Below are 20,366 nucleotides of genomic sequence, written 5' to 3'. Positions count from 1 at the left end.
CTGAAAAACAGTACTTTTTCAAATGTGCAAATCAGCAATCTTCTACTAGTCCTCCAGACTGAAAGGCGCTTTGGGGCGCTTCGGCGTGATCAGGTTAGATGCGTAGCTGCACTTGGCTTTAATGAGCCTGTGGCGACTGTACATTAATTTCATTATAAGCTGTTTAAGGAGCAGTGCAGGACTGAGGACAAAGTATTTCCATCCCCCTAATGAAAACAAAGAGCAGTTAGAATTAACATAAACAGCACTGAAGCAAATTTAGTCATCATGGTTGATCAATGCTGCTTGATTACGGTCACATCAGCCTCACTGTCAAGTGACGGCCCTTTGTGTGCACAGATGCTCGAAAAACAAAAAAGATTTGTTCAGCATAAAAAACGAAAAGAATTAATAACAAGATCTTTTAGGCGGCATTCAGAGCACTATAGCTAATGGCATTTTCCGGTTCTTTGCTTTTGTCACAAACAAACTGGGCGCATGCTTCCTGCCATGTTGCTAGGAACAAAAGAACTGCTTGGAGGCTTTTGGCCCTTCCTGCTGTGGCTTGCTACCTGTTCCAGGGCACCTCTGCACCTGTACCTTCCTGGGAGTCTTCTGTGGGACTCTTTCCCCATGTTCATTGTTTCTGTTCTGACAAACAATGGCATTTCCTACTAAGTAATTTCACATAAAAGCCAAGATGATTCTTACGGAGAAAAGAAAATGATAATAACAGGAAAATTGGGTTATACATTAAACGCTTTCAGAGAAACTAGGAAGCTGTCATTTTTTATAAAGAATGATGAATAGCTAATTACCTTTCTTGGAATTGGGAAATGACAATCTTTGATGAAACAGGCAGAACCTGGGACTGCAGTAACTCTTTGCTCTGGACTTTGCTTCTCCTATTTCACCATCTGATCTGATAGATGTACAGCTCCCAACCTTAATTCCTATTTTCCAGGAATCCACCCCCTAAACTCCGGCAGCCAGAGCTGTGGTCAGCAGAGTTCAATGACTTCATTAGCAAGTGAGTAACAATAGTCAGAAATACAAATAAAGCAATACCAGCCTGCTGGGACTTTGAATGGTGTGAATGGAGGCTTTTACAGTTACCGCTGGCTTCTGAATCCTTCTCTTCTTTCTTGTCTATTAAGCAGTTCCAGGGTCTCCACTATTCCCACCCCACTCCCCACCCCCTAAATAAAGAAAACAAAAAGCAAAATAGAAAATCTGTATTGTCTGCTAAGGGTTCAATGAAATTACTGCTGCTTAAATAATAACCTCTGAATCAAGTGTATTCACCTGTCTGTGGTCATGCTTCCAAGGACGCTTTATCATCCATCCAGGAACATGCTCATCTTCCCAGCTGCCTTTGCAGCACTGCCCTGAGCATCTCCCACCTGCTCCCGTCTATTACCTATGCGGTCAGGTCAGTGATTTAACCCTTCATTTGTCTGCATCACTGCCTCTCATTACAGCCACAAGTATTTCATCACAGTCAGTGGCTCTACGGATCATATTTATCAAAGGCTTTTGCACTTGAAATCCAGAGAACCATTTCACTTGACAGCAGTTTAACAGAAGTAAATTTGCCTCGCCACAATTAATTAGAAGTGGGTCAGCCATTTAGAAAACTCAGGTCCTCTGAACCTTTTCACAATTTTTACTGTCTTTTATGTAAAACAAAGAAGGTAAGGGGAGACTCCTGGTTGTAAATAGAAAGGAAGGACAGTAATGGTATGATGTGCCAAATCACTCTGCAAATGCAGACAGGGCACACTGCTGTCACTGGGGTTCCTGCCAAGATACCCATGTGTTCTTCTAAAGACAGAGACTCAGTTGTGAGAGTTTGTAGGGACTCAGTAGGGACTGGTAATTTTGTAGAAGTTTTATGTTCAAGGTACCATAAGCCTTCACTGTGTATGCCATCCTATCATTCACTCCTCAAGTCTCTGGGAGAAATCATTGATAATGGTTGGGATTCCCCAAGTATCTGTCTTGGGCTTTCAAGAGCCTTTTGTGCAGGCCCTCATTGGATCTTGAATTGTCTGTGTCATTTCTCAGTTTCCTCCTGAGACTCCCTTCCCACCTTCCCCTAGACAGTTAATGTTCTGTCCTGTGTGCTGCTCTTCTGTCCCTCTCCCACTGGAGACATGTCCAACCTTATTGAGCTTAACTTTCTGATGTCCTTTCGTCTAACTAGATAATAAGCAACTCTAGAATTCCCATGTCTAGCAAGGCCAGGATAGTCATTGGCTGTTGGGCAAAGTTGAACTTGAATAAAGTAATTTGTCATGCTTCTTAATGCAGATGCAAATGTGCTTTAGATATAGAAATTGTTTCTTTCTGCTAAACGAAATGAAACCAGAGGGGACCTGTTCTGGTTTCTAGACAGTATCAACCTCATTCTATAGCATATTTTAGCATCCCTAGGGAAACCTTTTGGTTAAGCCCAATGAAAGAAATTGTCAAATTATCATCCCAGGAGGGTCAAGGATGATGACTACTAATGGCACTGACTAAGCGAAGGACTGGGCAGCAGCAGCTGATGCTCTTCCCTCTTCTTCCTCCTCCTCTTCCCCGTCCTCCTCTTTTTCCTCCTCTTCCTCTTCTTCCTTCCCTTCCTCTTCTTATTTTGAGGCACTGGGATTGAATTTAGGGCTTCCGATATCCTCAGAAAGTGTTCCACTACTGAACTACATTCCCTCACTAAAAAGAGTAATTTATTTTAAGACAGCGTCTAAGTTACCCAGTTTAGTTTAGTATTAAACTTACTCTGTAGCCAGCTAGACTGAAGTTCTATGACTTGGGGCCTATGCCATCAGGTCCAGCTTCTGTTTGCTTTTTGTTTTTGTTGTTTGTTGGTTTGTTTTCTTATTGTTTTATTCTGATATCACCAATTAACCGTCTATTGTTTTCATGATGGAGACACTACATCTCAGGGACAAAGGGATTTATTAACATGTGCAGCCATTCAATGGGTGCTCATAACCTTCCTGAGAAGTATGCTTCCCGTGTAGTGCATTCCACCTTGATAAGCATGAAAATCACACAGGTTTGAAGTCTCCGCTAGCACTCATGGGGTTTGCCCTCTAGTAACCTCTAAAAGCTGGTCAAAGCCTTCTTACAAATATTTGAAGAGAGCTGCCATAGCTGAATAAGCATCCCATATTTATTCAAATGCTTTGCTGTAATATCAACCCAGGCAAGAGTGCTCACTAGCCTAACCTTCCTATGGAATATGCCGTGGATGATCCTCTCCACAGATGGGTGTGATTATTTATTAGAATATCTGCCACACGGCCTCATGAATTACCTGGCAGCATAGAATCTAAGCCGCCTTAGCAGACTAACCTTCTATTGGGTTAACAGAAATGCATGGAAATATATTGACTAAATATGTAGAAAGAAGCATATTGATTAAAAAGACTTAAAAGCATGGTGAAGTGAAACTAAGAGTTTGTGTTCGTTTTAAATAGGCATTAAGACTTCCAATCTTGAGTGACTTGGAAAGGAGACTTTGAAACAGAGCTAGAGTTTGATTATCACTATGCAGCAGTGCTTGTTGAGAGATAAACAATAATAGTATTGGGTGAAATGTGATATCACTAGAGTATGATCCCTTAGAGACATGGGCACCTTCATGAACACTTATCACATTGTCATTTTATACTTTTGAGATGTGCTTTTAATTGACATTTGTGAGAAGCATCAAGTCAGAGCAAATATTTTTTTAAAAAATATCTGAATGATAATTCGAAAATTCTGTTATTTAATAATTACATATTCCTTTTTTGCTAGTACAGATGCTTGACCAAAGATTATGAAAAACGTCCAACAGTGTCAGATCTTTTGAAGCATAAATTCATTACTCAGATAGAGGGCAAAGATGCGATACTACAAAAACAACTAATGGAATTCATCAATATTCATCAATGCCTGGGAAGCACAGAGAAGGCCAGGTAATTAAACAATATCTCAGGTTTCCAAAATGAAGCATCTCAAGATTCCATAAAGTTTTACTATGCAATAGCTGTTGAGGAGAAAGGAACTCATACATTCTTGGTGTGATTTGAATTTATTGGGATTATTTGCTTGGAAAGAAAGTATCCCTCATTGAGTCTAGGTCCTGTCCCCCATCTTATTGAAAGTGTTGGCAGCATTTTTAAGACTTTATCAGAACAAAAATTATAATTTATAACATGGCATAGTTTATAACAGCATTGGTATATATGTTGCTTGGTATTGATGTCTTATTTATTTATTGTTCCCTGCAAAGTTCCCATCTTTGATGGAAAGAGGATGGATATGGAAGATTTCCATCATAAGCCAAGATGCTACTCAAAAAGTCACCTTAGAGCTCGTCAAGCTTTTAGACAGACTAGCGAAACCCTGGGGAACAGTTTCACAACAGTTAAACTTGGCAGTGTTAGCATGCATTCTAAATCAGGAAAACTCTGAAGTATAGTTTCAAGTTTTGCTTCTGAGTATAATGTTTATAAATATACAATTACCTCAGCTAGTAGACATATACAAAAATCAGTTATGAGTAACCCGTGCTCTTCAAGACAATACATGTCGGCTAATATGGGAAAGCAACTTAGTATCTCATAAGAACTGAGATGAAAGCAAAGGGCTGATTTAGGTGTATAGTAAAGGAATCTGGATCCCATCATGTTCCTCAAAAACTGCCTGCCTGCTGGAGCCCACTCACCTGCCCCCATCATTGCCTGTGAACTGGGTACCTGACAGCCTTTCAATACTCACAAACTGACTGGGAGCTTGTCATCACTCCTCCGAGATTTGGAACTTCACATGACCATCTGATTCTTCACGCCTTGCCCTTCACCCTGTGCTCTAGTTAAAGTACATGGGAGAAATCCCTGGTGCCACCTCACTTGTGCCCAGGGAGAGGCCAAGGCCCACCCTGAGCCATTTTAGAAATGTTCCTCATTCTTAGAAAGAAATTCTGAGCAGCGAAAACAGTGGATGGGTGTCCATTATATATAATATTATACATATAATATATTATAGACTATTCTATAAAATATTTAATTATGTCCCTAAAGTATTTTACAAAACTTGAACTTCTACCAAAAATATTATTTAGAGTATGATTTACTTTCCTTGGGAGAAATAGCTCAGCATACACTTAAATGATAACAGTTTTGAATGTCCTTTGGTGAAATTAATAATTAGCATATCTTTTCATATTTATATAATAATCAAAATTAATTCAGTATTTTACTTGATAACCTCCATATCTCATGAAGATTAATGTAGACATGTATAAATTATTATTTTATATATAATTTCACAGAAGCAAACAGGACTATGTACAAGGTTTCAGTTACTTAAACATAGTTATTGTTTAGTCCCCAAATACTACCTGTCTTTGTGGCGTTATATTAATTGTCCCTCTTGACATATAGATGCAGTTAAAGGCAGAGGATTAACAAATGAAAGTTGAACTAAAACTTGTTTGACCGTTTAGTGCTACAGTGCCTGGTGTGAGCTTTCAACTCTTTATTAGGTCTGGGACTTTAAGCAGTATAAAGTGACACAAATGGGATTTTAATTTTACAAAACAGAACAGTTAGCTAAGAAAGCAGGAAAATCAATAGGAAGTAATAAAGTGCTTCTTTTAATGAGATGTAATGGATGACTCCATTTTACTTTCTATTTTCTAGGCACAATAATTCTTCCCTAGAGACTTTGCCAGTCATGGGGACCTTTTGGGGACATTTGCTGTCTTCCTTAGCAGACAAGACTTTACGATGCTTTTCTGGTAGTTCTTCCAAGAGTATTCTATTCAGCTTCCTTCTCCTTGTGAATGTCTCCAGGAAACTTCAAACGCAACATCTTCAAACGTGATGCTTTGCCACACTATCCCAGATTACTTTCTTGTCCCCTTTCTTCACAATCTCACCTTCCCTCATCTATTGTGACAACCAAAAATCCAGGAATCATCGTGATTCACTCTTGTTATTTTCTTCTGGTTTACATTTTCAGTCAAAAGCAAGACTCGGTTTAGGGGGCAGGGGCTGCCACTCAAACAAATGGCACACTTATTATTTATTACCTTTGCTACTGTTTAAGTCACAGGTGATGATGGCATCATTGTGGTCTCTGAAGTGGTGAAAGGTTCTATGGGAAAATATGACTGGGTAAACCTTGTTATAGTCTGCTCGAAGGGTTGGTATTCTCTAGTAGTTAGATAGGATAGGACATTCCTGTAAATAACCGTTATGCAAAGTAGCAAGCTTCAGATACAAATTAGGTCTTGTGGAAGTCCAAAAGAAGCAGAATTTTCCTTTACTAGCAGGAACAGGAAATCTTTGAATAGAAGAGATAAACTGGCTTGGTCTAATGAAAATAAGTTGCCACAAAATAAATGTTATATAGACTGAGCGTAAAAACCATGAGGGTAAGATGGGCTCAAAGGAAGTCGTATCCTTATGCTCTTAAACTCTGGAATAGGATTCGAGAGCTGTGGAGACCAAACAACACTGGCATTCAGAAAGGCTAAACCCATATCCTTCACAGCAATAGGTGGTGGCCTGTGCTAGCTTACATACCTCATGTGTCCTGACAGGCAGAAGTATTTCTTTGGTTCTAAAAATGAATAGTGCTTATCCCAAGACATACAGTGCTGTAACTTCACAGCTGCCTTTCTTGTTAACTATATGACATTTTTCTCTTTGTGTTTCTTCCTGAATTTAAGTTATTCCAAGTTTTGGTAGCAGGTGAACTCAATCCCTACTGTATGCATCTAATATCTATATTTAAATATCTTTGGCTGGGACTCTACCTCCTATCATCCCTGCAAATCATGGTAGGTGCAATCCTTGCAAGTTGTCCAATTCTCATTACGGATACCCTGGCTTCAGCCACCAGGGTGACATCTCCATCCTCATACAAGACTCACAACAATCAAATAAGGGACTCAGAGAGGCATATTTTTCTCCAGCCTGCTAGAGTGTGTATTAACTCTATGGCTTCGAAAATGAGGTAAGAGCTATGAGTATCTCAGATTAGCAAAGATTTAATAGAACACAAGTTTAAGAACAAGATACTTCAGCTTTTGCTTTTATTTACATAGGAATCTGTCAACTCCATTACTATGACTAGAGCTCGCAGTTAGTTTAGAACAAAAATAGAAAAGGAAAAACATTCAGAGAAAGACAATTCTAATATTAACAAAGGCTGGTGGTAAATAGTGAGTGTTGAAAGGATGATAAATTGTCTTTGGACCTGGATATAGCTACCATGCTGTGATCAACAGATAGCAGCTAGTGTTTGTGTGGTTAGGGATTATAAACCTCTCAATTTGTATATAAATATATGGTATAGTTGTGAGTTCTCTTAAGTTGTTTGGAGTTAAGCAGCTGGATGAGTAACTTCTTGGGAGGTCATATGAGTATCTCTCCTCCTAAGCAACACTTTATAAAGGAAGTTGAAGTAGGCAAGGCAAGGAAGTATCAGTATGAACCTAAAAAACCTTTGAACACTGTAATTCCAAGAGAAACTTACGTTATGTTAATGTCTCCAAACTGAGAGAAGAGCATTCACTCCGTCCATCACCTGTGTTGAATCACTGCTGGAGGAAACTAAGAGTGAAGGGGGCAGATGCTCACACCACAGATGCTACAAAGCAGAGGCACTGGATCCAGATTCTGTGTGGCCTTAGGATCTCTGTCTGAATCTACCATACCTTTCAAATTTCCAAAGAATAATCATACAAGCCTAGATTGTTATTTCTGGAAAAGAGCTTTTCATGTGGCTCCTTCTTTTGAAAAGTAGAGAAACTGAATCCTGCTCAAGCCATCCCTTAAGTCTGACCTCTCAGAGTGATGCTTTTTTTTTTTAAATGAGTTTCTGTATTCTTTGTCATTAGCAGAGCTTGTCAATCATGGCATGGTGTCTGTAATATTTTTTGTTTGTTTTTTAGCTTCTTTGGCCTACTTTGTATTGTTTATTCAGAATCAGAATTATTAATTATTCATCATTAATAATTCAGAATTATTATTCAGTGTATTTTATTACTATAATTCGGGTTTATACTGTTTAGTAAGGAAGTAACTGATCAAATAACCTATGTTCATGCATTTCCTATGACTTTTGAAAAAATATTAATAAATACAAACACTGGGGTGACAGCTAAGATTAAAGTGGGCATCCTATCCACAGTGTAGTTGAACCAATTGGGATGTCATTGTTTAGAAAGTTAATTTGAATAGCATGCCAAGCCAGGAGTTAATTGCTAACATGGTAATTATTTTTACTTCTGTGATAAGGTTGGGACTGTACATGACTTGAATCTATATGAATCTGTCATTTTTCTTTTTTTAACCAAAGTTTAAATGGATAAAATCACTTGGTTCAACTCTAGGCAATATCTATTCGTTTCTTCACTCTCCGTGAAGGATGAGTAAGCCCAGTTATGCTGCCTTCCCCTCATCTCTGTATCATCACACTGTCATTGGACATTGTCTCAGTTTAGCATTCTTGGGCTTTTTGTAACCATAATTCCTAGCGGTTCACAGTCCTTCTTATGTTTAAATCAATCCAGTGGTCACCACACTTCGTTGCTTGTTTTGTTTGTTTTGAAATATACCCTCCCCTTTTCTGAACTTCTTATTCCTTCTCTTGGGTAGCTACATGTGTCCTGTTGTATTTACTCCTTAAATGGTCTGAATGTTTGAACATGAAGCTCAGTTTAGTTAGTCAGAAGAATCCCTGGGGACTATTTTTCTTCCTTAGACATTACAAATGTTTCTCTCTTATCTCTGTGGCGGCATGCATTATTCTGGAGATGGTGAGTCTTCCCCTGGTTTCCTAACTAGCATTCTGTAAGGAACTCTTGAGATTTGAAGGAGCTTTATCAAGCGCCTCCCATGTGGATTCTACCTCACCAGTCTTACTTGCTGCCTGGTGTGGCTTCCCTCCCTGACTGGCTTCCTCTGGCTCCTGGAACTGGTTGGACATTTGCTCTTTTCTCCTTCTCTCTGTGTAGACTCAGCCATATTCGATGCCATGTCTCAGTGCTTCTCTGATTTTATTTCCTCGATTTCTTTTTAGACTGTAACTTGCTCAGTTTTGCTTCTTTCTCAGTTTTACAATTTCTTCATAAGGTTATTAATTTCTCTTTTAAAAATTTTTTGCTTTTTTTTCTTCTTTGATATATTATATCCTGACTGCAGTTTCTCCTCCCTCCTCTCATCCAGTCTCCCACCACCAACTCCCCCTCCCTGAGTTCGCTTCTTCCTCCTCCTTTTCTCTTCAGAAAAGGGCAGGCCTCGAAGGGATATCAACCAAACATGGCAGATCAAGTTGCAGTAAGACTAAGCACCTCCCTTCCAACCTCAAGGATGAGGACAAACCAACTTAAGTAGGATGAAAGGAGTCCCAAAAGCAGGCAAAAGAGTCAGAGACAGCCTTACTTCCACTGTAACAAGTCTCACAAGAGTACCAAGCTACAAACATTAACATATATACAGAGGACCTAGGTCAGACCCACACATGATTGTTAATTTAGCCTCTATAAACCCTTATGAGCCTTGGTTAGTTGATTCTGTGAGCCATATTCTTGTGATGTTCTTGACCTCTCTGGCTCCTACAATCCTTCCTTCCCCTCTTCCGCAGGATTCCTCTAACTAGCTCAAACAAATATTTGGATGTGGGTCTCTGCTTCTGCCCACGTATCAGTTGCTGGATGAAGCCTCTCTGATGACAACTGTGCTGAGCTCTGGTCTATGACTATAGTAGAGTATCATTAGGAATTATTTCACTGACATTTATTTTTTGCTAGTCCTGTTTGGTTCTGCCCCACATCTCTGGACTACCCAACCTCTGGTTCCTGATCCTTAACCTTGAAGGTGAAGTTGTCCGACCCCAGACACCACCAGGTGTGTTGCAATCTGTACAGCTGAGAGCAAAAGAAACCAAAGACACTTGTGCAGCAAGTGCTCTATCCACTGAGCCATCTCACCAGCCACAGATAGGAATGTTTCTAAAGGACAGTAGTCAAGTTTAAAGCAGAATATTGTGAGTAGAATTCAAAATGATGTTTCCCTTCCTCCTCCCTGCCAGCCATGTAAAACCCTGTTGCTGGCTCTTCACCTTCCCTGATCTCACTTGCTTCCTAGTTCGTTATCATAATCCCTGCCAAAATGGCAGGAGGAGAGAGGGAAAGGGGAGAGGAGATAGGAGAGCAGGGGGAGAAGACCGAGGAGGACAGGAGAAGGAGAAAGAAGAGTCAGGGGAAAATAAACAAAAGTGCTACACTTAGCAAGTTAGAAAAATTCTGATTCATTTTGAAGTCAAAGATCATACACCCTCATAAACACAGACACAGCTAGGCTTCATTTTTGAGTGAAAAATCTGAAGTCAAATTCACAATATCTTATCAAAAAGAAAGAAAAGGAAATATATAAATATCTAACTATGGCAATTCTGGTAATAGAAACAAATTTCAGTGGGTTACCACTTGAAGTTGATTCTTACATAAATTTGACAATACTGCAATCTATTAAAATCATGTGACATATGTGTATGTATGTATATGTATGTGTGTATGTACAAAGTGGGTATATTTTTGGGGTTTGTGCATGCATGTGTCATCATGTGATATTCACAGGTAATTATTTACAGAGCTCCCACAGGTGCCAAGATCTTCAGGCACTCAAATCCCTTATGTAAATAATCTAAGTATAATCTCCTGTATACTTTAAATGACCTCTAGATTATAATGTATTCTTTAAGAAATGATGACATGAAAAATATTCATACAAATTCTGTGAAGATACAATTTTTTCCAAATATTTTCTATCAAGATTGAGTGAATCCATTACTTCAAAACCTCTGTCAATAGAGAGCCATCTGTATATGTGTGTGAGTTACATATACATGATTGTATTATATATTGATATATTCATATATTTACCTAGGCACCCCAAACTTCAGTGTTTGTGGTCTTAGACCATGGGTGATAGTATAATTCTTTGTATTTATTCACACAAGGTGAAGGTAGTGATGTATTCTGTTGTAGGCATGCTGAATTTAGCACGCCAAGTATCTATCAAGGTAGAGTTAATTGAGTAGGCAGTCTGGTATAAGTAGTCTGTGCTTTGTAGGAAGTATTCATGTTGGACATGGCTTTTGAGTCACTTGTTTGTTGAAGTGTTCAATGACATTCTATGCAATGAGCTTAAAAGTCAAGGATGTAGGTGGTAGTCATGGAGAAGCCCATACTTAGAGACAGACGGATGAACCAGAGCTAGAAAACGCGGGAATGTGGCTGTTGGAGGAGAAACTAAGGGGAATGTGGTCTCTCACAAACCGTGTAAATGGGTGTATCGAGAAGAGAAGAGTTGCCTGTGCCATAGAATGACAAACAAACATCAAGTTCTCTGATGATTTTGGCAAGTGCTACCTAAGCAGAATGGAGAGAAATGAAGGAAAACAGCAAGATGAAGAGAAAGGACAGTGAACTTGCTTACAGGTACAGCTGTGGAGGGATGAGAAGAAAGAGAGGCTAGGAAGACAGGGATCAAGGAGAGAGCGCTTGCAAATGAGAGGTTCTAGATTACTGGATGCCTAAGGAAGGACTGGGCTAGCCCACTCCACATGAGAAGAAATGCTCACTTCTGTGAACTGAGAAAGTAAACACATAGCAAAGGACTTAACCTCTGCTCAAGGTCCAATAAGTTCCTCCATTGGAAACAAAGTGGTAAACAGTAATTGAATGAAAACGATGAAATTATTTCTACTTGTTTGCAATTGCTCAATGAAGTATGAGCTTTAAGTATCAGCTAGTGGTTCCAGTTTTCCTACTTTTCTGTGGAGCTTTCCTACCTCACCTCTCTTCTGGCACAACCACAAGTTTAATGAACATATACGTATCTCTTTGTGCCAGATGGAAATACATCTTTAAGGAAGTATTGGGACTCTGTGAAGGGAGATGGCAGTTCAAACTAGAGTAGGGACTGGGCAGTTGTATCATCAATCACTGTAGCTGACAGGTTGGTCAGGAAAGCTGTCTGGGCTGGTGCTGCCTTCTTTTCCACCATCAGTTCAAGACAGCACACTTACAACAAAGGAGCTAATAGGCAAGGAAATAAATACTAGTTTTGCAGGGCACAGCAGTGAGAGTCTGAATCCCCATTGGTCCTAACAGTTGTTTTTGTTACTGAAATGTAAAGATAGATAAGGAAACCAACACAAAAGCATTGATTAGATTTCTGTTTGACAAGGATTGCTCTTCAACCCCAGTGGCTCCCGGATCACCTTAGATATAAAAGTTGCTATTTACATGAGTATTTTTACTAAAGTAAAGTAAACGAAGCTGTTCCTTTACAAGCATACAACTAAATAGTAAAGATGAAATTTTAACTTCAGGACAGCAAGAGTTATTTCTTTCTGCAGAGTGTAAAACTGAAATACACACGAAGCTATAATAACTACCCCTGAGGGTATTGGTGACCTTTGACAACACAAAGAAATTATTTATAGTGTGAAGCTATGTCTCTCCAGTATTACAGAGTAAATAGGAACTACGGTCTGGTTCACAAGCTGTACTTTTCACATGAGGATGAAGTCTTACAGAAAGAGTTTGGCCTTGCTTCCTCTGAGCCTTAAAGTAAGCAAACATTCAATAAATTAACAAAAATGTCAACCAGTTCTATGAAATAAAGACCAGGAAAAAGATATTAAAAATATAAAACTATCCTGAAATATGCATCTAGATCTCTCTTTGGGCATTTCAATTGTTTATAAAAAAAATTTTTTTAAAAAAAATGAGTTGTCTTCAGTATTATAGTAATGAACATTTACCAAAAGTAAAACATTCACCTGTTTACCCAAGAAATACATTTTGGGCACTTACCACTTACAATCTGCTCAAGGAGAATCTGGGATTATCAGCCAGCAAATTATAACAGAACATCTCTCTTCTGGCAGGGCTTAAATGCCTGTGGGAAGACTCAGACAATATATATATAATACATGAGAAAGATACATAGTGAAATAGATAGTTATCTACACTAAATTAAAACAAAACAAAATAAATGACAGAAAGGAGAACTGAGAATTCTCTGGATGGGGAATATGATTCCAGGGTTAAAAGTGGTCAGTTAGATTTCTGATCCTAGAGTGGTATATGATTGTGTGACCCTCTATCTGGTAGGACAAAAGTCATAGCAGACCCACTGACCCAAGAGTGTTCTGGGTGAGATGTTGCCAGCATGGATCCACTGGGCTAGAGAGTAGTGAGTAGGGAGGCTGTTAGGATAAAAGATAGAAAAGCTGGAAAAAGAGTAAGGAGGAGTCTATAAGAGGGCTTAGAGGATGGATAAGGAAGAGGAGAATGCTGTAATTATATCATAATCTCAAAATTAAAAAATAATAATATAATGTTAGAAGATAGGAGAGACAATGGGCTTGGGTTGGAGTCAGACATGGCAACTTTTCTTTGAGTGATATCTAAAAATACTGACCAGGGTGGCAATTTGGACTTGTGTTTAAAATGACCATCCTCATTATTTGCAGTAATTCAGACATACTGGTAAGAGGATGTCTTACAATTCAACTACATTCTGCTTCTCTTAAATTTATAAGAATAGAGTAACAAGTATTTCTCTTGCCATCGTCATTGACAAACACGACTTCTTAAAGGCTCACTCCATTCTACAATATAAAAGAGCTCAGAAGTCATCGTTCTGACTAACAGCTAGCGAGAAGGTAACAGATACAGTCATCACCAATTCTTGAGTCTATCCCGGAGAATGATGACGTGAGCTGCTACCTGCAGACTTGAACTGATGAGCAGGCAGATGAAGAGAAGTTCTTCTTACCGAGCAGGAATCCATGAGGAGAAGACTTTTCTAGGAGTGTGATGAGAAAAGAGGACAGTATCTGATGAATTTCTGGAAGCCACATTGAGCGAGTCAGAGAGTTAAAAACAACAAAAGTCATAGTCGCAGGAACTCCCACTTCCGTGGGGGACCAAACAGCTTCTCAGAATGAATACTGGAAAATATCAGAGAGATAAAAATGAATTCAAGGGGATATATTTTATAAAAGTAAAACAGGCTAAAGAGACTTGGGTTCTTCAACCTTAGCCAACCTGGTGAAACGGAAGTAATCAACTACCAACCCCAGCCCATCCCACATCCTGACCTTCCAAGAACGGGGAAGAGAGATGAGACATGGAAGAATCATAAATGCTTGCCAAGTTCCCAGTGCAGATGCTCTGGGAGGATCAGACTGGATCAGCACAGAGGTCTACTGCATGCTGCACTAATTCTCACTACCTCCCTCCATGATAATGAAGGCCAATTTATTGGTGTTAATTTTTAATAAAACAGAATTCCCCCAGAAAAAATGGAAATACACATACAGTGGCAATATAATTGAGAGAATCAGAACAAATATTATAGCCAGACTCAGAGATGGCAGGCACACGAGATCTTCAGATCAAGAACTCATAACACTGAATGCCTAAAATAAGAAATGAATCTAAAATTCAGTTTTCTAGGCTTCTACTTTAGGTAACTACAAAAGTGAGCTAATTTTAAAGTATGTTTAAAAAGCATATGTGTTTGAAAATTACTACAGAAAATAATGCCATTTAAAACAGGAAATCAAGACAGGAAATGCACAAAGCCAAAGCTGGCAATTTGAAATGATCAATAAGATTGTTAGGCCCCTATCCAGAATAACTAAGGAACAAACAAAAAGTACAAGCTTACTAGTATCATAAATGAAAGGGAAGCCATTGCTACAGATCCCCCGGACATTCACAGCCCCCCCAAAAAAAGAAAGAAAGAAATCTTACGATTTTGGATTTATTCCAGGAAAGTAGGGTTGCTTCAATATATGAAAATCAACAAGTATAATGCACACATAGACATGAATGATAAATCACATGATTATCTTGACAGATGCAGAAAATGGCCACTCCATGATAAAAATCCAGATGAACATAGGAAAGTAAGGAACAGACCGCAGTGTAACAAATGTACAGCCAACAGTACGCTAAGTGTGGGAAAGTGAACCACTTCTTCTAAATCCAAGAACATGAGAATTGTGTCCACTGTCATTACTCTTATTTAATATGCTGTTCAAAGCCTTAACTAGAACAGTAAGACAAAAGTAAGAAAAGCAGGAATAAAAGAGATACTTGCAAATAAAAGTTACACTGAACAAAATCAACACACCAAAAATCAGTAGCTGTTCTCCATATCAATAGTGAACTTGGCAAGATAGAAATCAGAAATAAATTCCCATTTATGATAGTTCAAAATATAAAAATAAAATACCTAGTCATAAACTTAGGCACTGAGGGGAGAGACTCTCCCCAGCCCATGCTCGTAGGTTTTCTAAAAGGAACACAGGAAATCATGCAAGAATTGATAAAGGGAATTACATGGAAATAAAAGCTTTTGCACAGAAAACAAAACAAACCAAGAACAATAAACAACAGCAAAGTGAAGAGATAGCATCCCAAAACTGAGAAAAGTTTTGCCAATTGCCCATAAAACAGGAGATTAATGAGCAGACTCGAAAGAGCTCAAAAATTAAACACCAAACTCCAAATCATCCATTCAATGAATGGGCAAATGAATTGAACAGACAATTCAAAAACACAGGAAATGCAAATGGCAAAAATAATAAGAAAAAGAAACAGTTCAAATCATGTTCAACTACTGCTTTGAGATTCCTTCTCACCAAAGCCAAAATGGCTAGCATTGAGAGTCTGAAGACCCATTTATGCTGTGAAGGTGAAGAAAAAAGGAAAAACTCTTAGACAGTGCTGGTTGGGAATGTGTGATAAATGGTGAAGCTGTAATGGAACTCACCGTAGAGTAGAGAATGCACAAGATCCAGCTGTACCACCCTGGGCACATGCTCTAAGAATTCTACATCAGTGTACTACAAAAATACCATCCATGAGATCTAACACCTGGATCCAACCAATATGCCCATCCATAGATGAATGGATACAAAAAGGTGGTTGATATACACAATGGAATTTTATTTAGCCACAGAATAAAATAAAGTCGTGGCAGTTGAAGGAAAACAGATGTATCTGGAAATCATTATGTTAAACAAAATAAGATAGACTGAAAGCTAAGTGCCATTTGTTTTCTCTCATATATAAAATCTAGATTTCAATTATACACATCAAACAAACACAAACAAACACACACACACACACACAAACTTTGGAGAGATTTGATAGCCTGAATAAAAAGGACAAAATCTTTTAATAAAACAATCTGTCGAAGCTCAGAGGAGTATTTAAATTTGAACATATCAGTGTCTATTAGGGAAATTGAAATAACAACTATAATATTCCAAAATTAAAAGCACCAGACCTATATAATTTAGATTTAATTCTACCAAGTATTTATGGAAGATTGTTTATAAATTTTCTATACTTTTCCAGAAGATTAAATCAGAGAGAATACTTTATAACTAATCTCACAAGGTTGTATTAGTGTCCTAGGATTGAAAACAAAAGGACACAAGAAAAAAAACCTACCATTCAATATGTCTTATAAACATAAACACAAAAATCTAGAAAATATTAGCAAATAAATAGTGGATAAAGAATTATTTTCTCGTAAGTAAACAGATAACCTGCAAATGGGCTATTACTTCTTGCTCTAAATCAATAAGCTATCAAGGCATAAAAGACATGATGACTACTTAAATTCGCTAACTGAATAAAGCCAAACTGAAAAGACTGCATTTTATATTATTACACTTTTATGACAATAAAAATGCCAGTAACAGCCAGCACCTTGCATAGAGGGAAGGAATATATAGAACACAGAAAATCTTTTAGAGTTATTAACTCTGTAAGACAGCCTAATTGTGGATACATACTGTTACATCTGTGGCAAAGTCTGTAGAATGTACTAGAACCTGTCACTAACTGCTATCAAGTATGAGTTTTGGTGATGGTTTGCATGTCACTATATCCCATTTTCTGGATCCTTCAACTCTTTTGTTCCCTCTCCTTGAAATGCTTTTTCTGTAGTTTTTGTGACATCTGACTTTTTCTTCCGTCTTCACTGTCAACTGGCCTTTGTCAACAGTACCATCATCACAGGGGATACAAAGAAGATGGACACTTGAGAAATGTTAAGGAGTTAAAGCTATGTAATTTGGTTCATTGGACCAATATAATGTGAGAGATAGAGATTTCTGGTGCATATAGTTAGATGGATAGTCAATGAGGTAGGAAACACTGGAGGTATCTCAGATTCTCGGAGGTGAGAGAGACCATGCCTTACCTTTGGATATGTGGGACTTAAACACTCTTAAGACATCTGTATTTATCATAGCCACCACCTCCTCTGACATACTTTTCTCGGCATCCACTCTTACCCACGCTAGCCCTCCACCTCCTGTCTGTAATAGATCACTACTGTCCCTGGGTATAAGCTGTACACATGCTGGTTTTTTCAGAAATGTCAGCCACCATTCACCCTCACGTGCACATTCTTCCACAGGTTGATGGAACCCTATTCCAACTCAAACCAACGTACAGACTCTTAGAACCCTACTCAGTTTACCAGACTTGGACTATTCATCCTCTCCTTGTCATTTCTGTGACATTTTTTATATGTTGTTTCTGTCTTGATACTTGCTAATACGCCTTGTGTGGTTTTTAAATATTTACATTTACCTAGTTCATACAATCGAACTTCATTCAACACTCAGTTGAATGCCTTCAACATAACGAGGCATCAATAAATGTGGATTGGGTTGAACTACATACTTGGGTTTGTGTTCAACAACATAGATATGAGGAAGTTCAAAAGAAAGTGATGCTACAAAATCTGTAGATCACTTTTTCGTGCACATTTTGAAAAAGACATAATTTATTTTTTATACAGTTCTGGTATATGGCACTTGGCATGTAGCCAAATCTGACAGATCAATGTATATATATTTAAAATGATTTGACACTAGATTTATGAAGCTAACCATAACGATAAATAGTCATGATTGAGGGGATACTCTACAGTGTGGGAAAATTGAGACATGTGGACTGTCTTATGAAAAACTAGGTATTTGCTCTTAAAAATCCTTAATATTATATCTTATTATTTACAGGATGTTTGTCTACTGAAACACAAGAACATTCAGTTTATTTCAGCAGGCATATAATGTTAAAGAAAATTATACAAATCCAATTCAGCAGTTATCTTCCACATCTTTGTATCCAAAGATAGGAATATGAATCACCTAGGTTTTCACTCTCCGGTAGAAACTAAGAGCCTATATCCACTTAACCAATTGGAGAACTTCACTAATATGTTCTGCCAAGTTTTCTAATGACCCCAGGGGTGGGTATATCTACACTTACCTATGAAGGATAAATGGAATTTTCCTCACATAAAAGGGAAACAACTCCAAGCAGGAAAAACAAACTAGTACAGAGTCTTTAAAATACCTGGCCTGTTGGAGGATGATGTGCCCAGAGACAGGCAATGATACTAAAAGTGCTACTGTATTGTGAAGACCATGAGTTTCACGCCAGGAAGATGTTAAGTTTTTCTATAGACAATGAAGCACCATCTGGGATTATTAAGCATCATATAACCACACTTTGTCTAGGTTTTTGACAGCCAGAACCAAAAGCATCACAAAAGATGACTTCACAAAAAGGCAGGCTGGGCCTCAGCCAGCTAAATATCGACCTTTCTGCTCTTCGCCAGCTGCTCCTTGTCATCCTCTAGCCAGTTTTTATGCTAAATGGACTCATAGCCATAGATGAAAAATCTAGATACTGTCCTCAGTTGAATGGATAATTAGATTTCTTTTTCCATTTTTTTTCAAAAAAAGAATATATCAAAACAAATTAATCTTTTCATATGTAGCAGAATATAAAAGATGATGCCTGCTTAATACAGAATATGTGGAGAAAAACTATGCACAAATCCTGCTGGAGGAGTCAGGAAGTATCCAGCATAATTCCTTTCCTGTTGAGCAGGCCTTACATCCAATTAGATAACTGTTGGTTATCACAGAGATATAAGTGACTATTGTACACTCAAGGGGATACTTTGACACGCTTGGCATTGTCGTGGTTTATGGGCATTACCGATGGGTAGAACTATTGATTCCTTTCTTCCCATATCACCTTGAATAGAACTTTCTGGATCTACAAAAATAGAGTTTATTTTGTGTTGGCCATCTATGGCTGACCACAGAACCTACCCCTAAGTGTGGTTAATATACCCAAATGAGACTCCATTTTGGTTTTTTTTGTTTTTGTTTTGATAGCAAATAACAGATTTAGAAAGCTTCTGTGTTAGGAGTGGGAAAGTAGTTTAATGTGTGCTGTTTTCCTAATGCTGACGAGAAAACTAAAGAACCAAATATGTGACAGTGCTTTCTAGCATGCTTTCATTCAGTCTATAAACAGCACAGAAGAGCTTTCCAGTCCCCTGTGTACCAAAAACTTCCACACAGATCAGCAATAAGTTCCTAAGTCAGAATGGATTTTCCCCCCACAGGCATGAACGAATTCATACCAAGAAAGGTAACTTAAATAGAGCTCTCATTTCCAGTCTGAAAGATGTAGATGACTTGGCAACCCTAGATGTTCTGGATGAGGTAAGATTTGAGTTTTATTAAACTTAAACATTCTAATTTTTTATGAGATTTAAAATTATTTTTTGTAGTTTATATGTGTGAATGTTTTGTCTGCTGTATGTCTATGTACCGTGTGCATGGCTAGTGCCCAAGGAGGAGAGAAGAGGGCATGAAATCCCCTAGAACTTGAGTTATAGATAATTGTGAGTTGGCATTTGGGTACTGGGAATGGAACTGTTTCACTGAAAGAGAAACAGTTGCTCTAAACTCTGAGCTATCTCTCCATTCCATCTATGTATTCTTTTTATTTAAAGAACTAATATATACAAAGGATTCTTTAAATGTCATCTGTAATGTCATACATGATATCTATATGTGTGTACACTTGTGTGCATGCATGCATGCATATGTCTCTGTATGTATATGTTTCTTTCTGTGCATGCACCTCTTTCTGACTTTCTTGTGGCATGGTCTCCTTATGTAGCCCTGGCTGCCTTGGAAGTCATTGTATAGCACAGTCTCTCCTCAAACTTGCATCAGTCCTCCTATGTCTTTTCTCCTCATGTACTGAGATTATAGACATGAGCCACTATGTCTGGCTCATGTCCTACCCACAGGATATACAGAAGAATGGTATTCCAGGAGGGTCAGGTTAAGAGTTCTTTAATTGCATGTAGTCAAGAGCAGCTCATGTTGAAAAGACTATTAACCATAGAAAAAAGCAGGCTAGGATTTATAAAGCTGCAAACCAAATTACATCAACAGGGCTG

At 38.2% G+C, this 20,366-nt stretch overlaps 1 protein-coding gene across 1 annotated transcript in view; it reads left to right on the top strand.

Moving 5' to 3' along the window:
• The window catches only part of Myo3a (myosin IIIA), a 192,198-nt gene that overhangs the window by 63,173 nt on the left and 108,659 nt on the right, over positions 1-20,366 (top strand). The window contains exons 8-10 of the mRNA XM_028764933.1: positions 944-1,009; positions 3,789-3,944; positions 19,518-19,617. Of these exons, the coding sequence (XP_028620766.1) occupies positions 944-1,009; positions 3,789-3,944; positions 19,518-19,617 (322 nt within the window). The remainder of the gene's footprint in view (positions 1-943; positions 1,010-3,788; positions 3,945-19,517; positions 19,618-20,366) is intronic.

The sequence above is a fragment of the Grammomys surdaster genome, unplaced genomic scaffold (genome assembly GCF_004785775.1).
Source record: "Grammomys surdaster isolate TR1022 unplaced genomic scaffold, NIH_TR_1.0 146, whole genome shotgun sequence".
NCBI classification, from domain to species: domain Eukaryota; kingdom Metazoa; phylum Chordata; class Mammalia; order Rodentia; family Muridae; genus Grammomys; species Grammomys surdaster.
The sequence above is the reverse complement of the archived record's forward strand: the minus strand, read 5'-3'. Positions and strand labels throughout refer to the sequence as shown.